The 4,261-nt window shown below is 47.8% G+C and overlaps 1 protein-coding gene and 1 pseudogene across 3 annotated transcripts in view; one reads left to right on the forward strand and one right to left on the reverse strand.

The window, feature by feature from the left end:
* LOC110596038 overlaps positions 1–374 on the reverse strand; it is an 886-nt pseudogene extending 512 nt beyond the window's left edge. The window contains exon 1 of the transcript XR_002482220.1: positions 91–374. The product of XR_002482220.1 is annotated as a ferritin light chain-like (transcript). The remainder of the gene's footprint in view (positions 1–90) is intronic.
* A 1,634-nt stretch (positions 375–2,008) lies between these two features.
* Positions 2,009–4,261, forward strand: part of COMMD2 (COMM domain containing 2) — a 5,368-nt gene continuing 3,115 nt past the window's right edge. For both annotated transcript variants that reach the window (XM_008063036.2, XM_008063031.1), the window contains exons 1-2: positions 2,009–2,124; positions 2,213–2,290. In XM_008063036.2, the coding sequence (XP_008061227.1) occupies positions 2,058–2,124; positions 2,213–2,290 (145 nt within the window). In that variant the 5' untranslated portion in view covers positions 2,009–2,057. The remainder of the gene's footprint in view (positions 2,125–2,212; positions 2,291–4,261) is intronic.

Raw genomic sequence — 4,261 nt, forward strand, 5'->3', positions numbered from 1 at the left:
CGGTGGCCGGGAGCGGCCACTGCACTCCAGTCTGGGTGACAGAGTGAGACTCCAACTCAAAAAAAAAATTTAAAAAGAAGGCCAGAGAGAGGTAGGTGTAAGAGGCCCGCAGATGCAAACTGACCAGGCGGTGGACGGCTGCCTCCACCTCGGTGGAATAATTCTGGCGAACCTGGGAGCTCATGGTGGGCAAGAAGGAGCTAACCGCAGAAACGGTGGTCGCTGGTCCCAGAAACAGGAGGTGGCCGAGAAGGTGGTCTCGGAGATTGCAAGTGGAGAGGAGATCGGAGGGCAGTGGGAGGCTGGAAGACAGGGAGTCCCCGGGCCTGTTCCGTCCAAACACTGTTGAAGCAAGAGACAGATCCGCGCAACCGCCGAACGCTGCCTCATCTGAACATTCTCACAGCCCTGCATGGCACAGAAGCGCAATCATCATGAAAATAGCCATTTTATAGATGAATAGACTAAACTTCTATGTAAAAACAACTTGTTAGAGGCTATACAGGCAGTGTAAAAGTCTAGATCTGGAATCTAGACTTTTGATTTTTCACTCAGGTAATTTTCTCTAAGCAACCACGTGGCCTTTAGTAATAAAAGTCACTCTATAAATTACCCTGGAGAATTTAACTCCCAGGCTGGTTTTCCCTGGCTATAACTTAGTTTCTTTTTTCTTTTCTTTTTTTTTTTGAGTGGAGTCTCACCCTGTCGCCCAGGCTGGAGTGCAGTGGCACACTCATGGTCACCGCAGCCTCGACCTGCTGAGCTCCGGCGATCCTTCCACTTCAGCCTGTCAAATAGCTGGGCCACCACGCCCGTCTTATTTTTTGATTTATTGTAGAGACGAGGTCTCACCAAGTTGCCCAGGCTGGTGTTGAACCCCTGAGCTCAGGCAATCCTCTCCCCTCTGCCTACCAAAGTGCTGGGATTACAGACTTAAACCACCACACCTGGCTAACTTGGTTTCTTCACCGGGTCTTTGGACATCTCATTGTGCTACTTTCTATTTTCACCTACACCTCCCTGTTACCATTTCAGTCCCTGAGCTCACAGAGAAGAAAGCGATTGCATACTGGCATACTAGTGTATCTATCTGTAAATTCGTTTCAGCATTCCTTCTTATACACGTACCGTTCTTGAATATCTCTCTTGAATCTGTTGAAACTGGTTTTTACTGTAATCTCACGAATTCCTTCATTAACTAATGAGTTCAATACAATTTTGACACGCGGTCATTATATATTTGTAGAAGAATCATGACTTTACCTTTCCTGAAAATTATTCTTTAATAATGGACATTTTCTCAATAATGTATGAATAAAAGTAACTTGAAGGAATTATGCTATTTTTACTGATCTACAATTTACAGTCTAAGTAAAAACTGCTCTCTCCACAAATGCTACTTCAAGACCTAACTAACAAGTTCAAGAATCTGTCTCCCTATGCCCAAGTGGAAGAAACAAACAATTACAGTCAGACGTGAAGGACCAGACAGACACAGAGAAGTGAGCTGAAAAACACTTCCAATTTTCACAGTCCTGTTCAGGAGATTCAGAGTATGGAAAGAGTTGTCTCAACCCCTGCAAAAGTTCTCTGCAAACTATTAGGCCTGTAAACGCTTCAGTTGCTTCTCTTGTCTCTAAGTTTCCTTATTTCTGATGGAAATAATAATGGAACCTACCGCACTGGGTTCTTGTGAACGCTAAATGAATTAAAATCTAAGAACAGTTCCTGACACAGTGCTAACAAATGTTAGCTATTGATGTTATTAATGTGTGTTCCACGAGAGGGCATGTCGGATTTTAAGCAGCTTTTCTTCTATAGAGCCAGGAACCGTGCACCCGCAAGCACTCACGACACCTTTGCGGGATGACTTAGAGATGGAAGAATCGTCCGACCTCGGCGTTCGCCGCAGGGGGCGTTCGAGTGCAGAATGTCTACAGGCCGGAACTCAAAGCTCCGCTCGCGGCCGCGCCGGAGACTGTAGGCGCCTGGACACGGGCGCCGGAAGTGGCGAGGGCGGGGTCAGCGCCTCCCGGTGGACTCGCCGCGCAGCGAAGATGCTGCTGGATTTGTCCGAGGAGCACAAGGAACATCTGGCTTTCCTGCCGCAAGTGGACAGTGCGGGTCAGGGGTCGCGGGGCGGTGTTCTGCGGGCTGGGAAGGGGGCCAAAGGGAGCGCCCGGCGCTCTCAGCCTTCTCACTTTCCTTGCAGTGGTCGCCGAGTTTGGGCGGATTGCGGTGGAGTTCCTGAGGCGCGGCTCGAACCCCAAGATCTACGAGGGCGCCGCCAGTAAGAAGGGGCGGGCTGGGCGTGGTGGCTCGCACCTGTAATCCCAGCACTTTGGGAGGCCGAGGCGGGAGGATTGCTTGAGGCCAGGAGTTCAAGACCAGCCTGGAGAACATAGCAAGACCACATCTCTACTATATATCTATAACTATATACATAGATATCGATATATAGATATATTTGGGGTGCCAAAACCCAAAAAAGTATACACATTTTAAGAGAAGTTCGCCATAAGCAGAAGTGTTTGGACGCTGATAGTAACCACTTTGAGCACCTCTTGTAATTGCAGAAGTCAAGCGTGACTTGTGTTTATCTCTTGTTATCAGTATATCTTTAGTATTACAATCTTAATAGTTAGCCGGGCACGCTGTCTCACGCCTGTAATCCCAGCACTTTGAGAGGCAGACGCGAAAGAGAGCTCAGGGGTTTGAGACCAGCCTGAGCAACATGGCGACACCTTATCTCTACAATAAAAATCATAAAATTAGCCAGGCATGGTGGCCCACGCCTGTAGTTCCAGCTACTTGGAAGGCTGAGGCAGAATGATCACCTGAGCTCAGCAGATTAAGGCTGCAGTGGCCACGAGCATGCCTCTGCACTCCAGCCTGGGCAACAGAATGAGACTCTCGACTCAAATAATAATAATTTTACTAGCTTTTCTTTTTTTTTTGAGTTGGAGTTTCACTCTGTCGCCCAGACTGGAGTGCAGTGGCCGGGGTCACTGCAGCCTCGACCTGTTGGGCTCCAGCGATCCTTCTGCCTCAGCCTTCCAAGTAGCTGGAACTACAGGTGCACGCTACCACACCCGGCTAATTTTTGATTTGTTGTAGAGATAAGGTCTTGCCAGTTTGCCCAGGCGGGTCTCGAACCCTCAGGCTCAGGCAATCCACTCACCTCAGCCTCCCAAAGGCACGGGATTACAGGCTGAGCCACCGAGCCCTGTTTTTTCTTTTCTTAAAAATGTATACTTTTGTGGGGGGCGCGGCCCTGCAGGCTGCTGGGGAAACTACAAGCGGTTTTTGTCACCTGGGAGAGGAAGGGATTATTGGCTCTTAGGGTCTTGTTACTACTGTAGATGTACAAAACCAGCAGAGCTCTTCAGTCCAGGTGCAAATCCGTCTCGGGCCTTACTTAGCTATGAGATTTTTAAAACTTCTGTTAAGTCAGTTTTCTCATGTGTAAAATGGACATAATACCACCTGATTTTCAGAAATACTGAAAGGTATATTAATAAATCTACCATGGCCTGTGGAATAGCTAGGTCAGCTGTAAACATCATGCAAATGTTATCATTAATTGTTTAGACATTTATGGGTTGTCATTAGTTGTTTACACATTTGCCTTTGCTGAAGTGTTATTGTTTTCCCCCAGATGAGAAGTCTCAGGGATTAAGTCAATCCCTGTGGAGTTCCTCTTCTGCCAGACTTGAAGGGCTACATTCAAGAGAAGGGCTATGCACCTATAACTAGTCTCCACAGTCTGCATTTTGTTAAGCAGATTACATGGTGAAATACTGAGGGCATCTGCCTGGGAGTGGAGTAAGAAAGAACAGGAGCCTCTTGCCACCTTATTTATCTTTCTTTCTTTTTTCTTTTGGGTCAAGGTCTCACTCTGCCAGCCAGGCTAGCTAGAGTGCAGTGGCATCATCACAGCTCACTGAAGCCTCAACCTCCTGGGCTCAGGCAGTGCTTCCACCTCAGCCTCTGGAGTAACTGGGACTATAGGCATGCCCACCATGCCCAGTTAATTTTTTTTATTTTTTGTAGCAACGGGGTCTCGATATGTTACCCAAGCTGTTCTTGAACTCCTGGCTCAAGCAGTCCTTCCACCTTGGTCTGCCAAAGTGCTGGGATTACAGACTTGAGTCACCGCACCCAGCCAGCTTATTTTTTCACTGCAGTGTTTGAAAATATTGCGTAAGCCAGGTGCGGTGGCTCATGCCTATAATCCCAGCACTTTGGGAGGATGAGGTGA

Source organism: Carlito syrichta, unplaced genomic scaffold (assembly GCF_000164805.1).
Source record: "Carlito syrichta isolate Samal-C Ts95f unplaced genomic scaffold, Tarsius_syrichta-2.0.1 Scaffold97889, whole genome shotgun sequence".
Taxonomy (NCBI): Eukaryota; Metazoa; Chordata; class Mammalia; order Primates; family Tarsiidae; genus Carlito; species Carlito syrichta.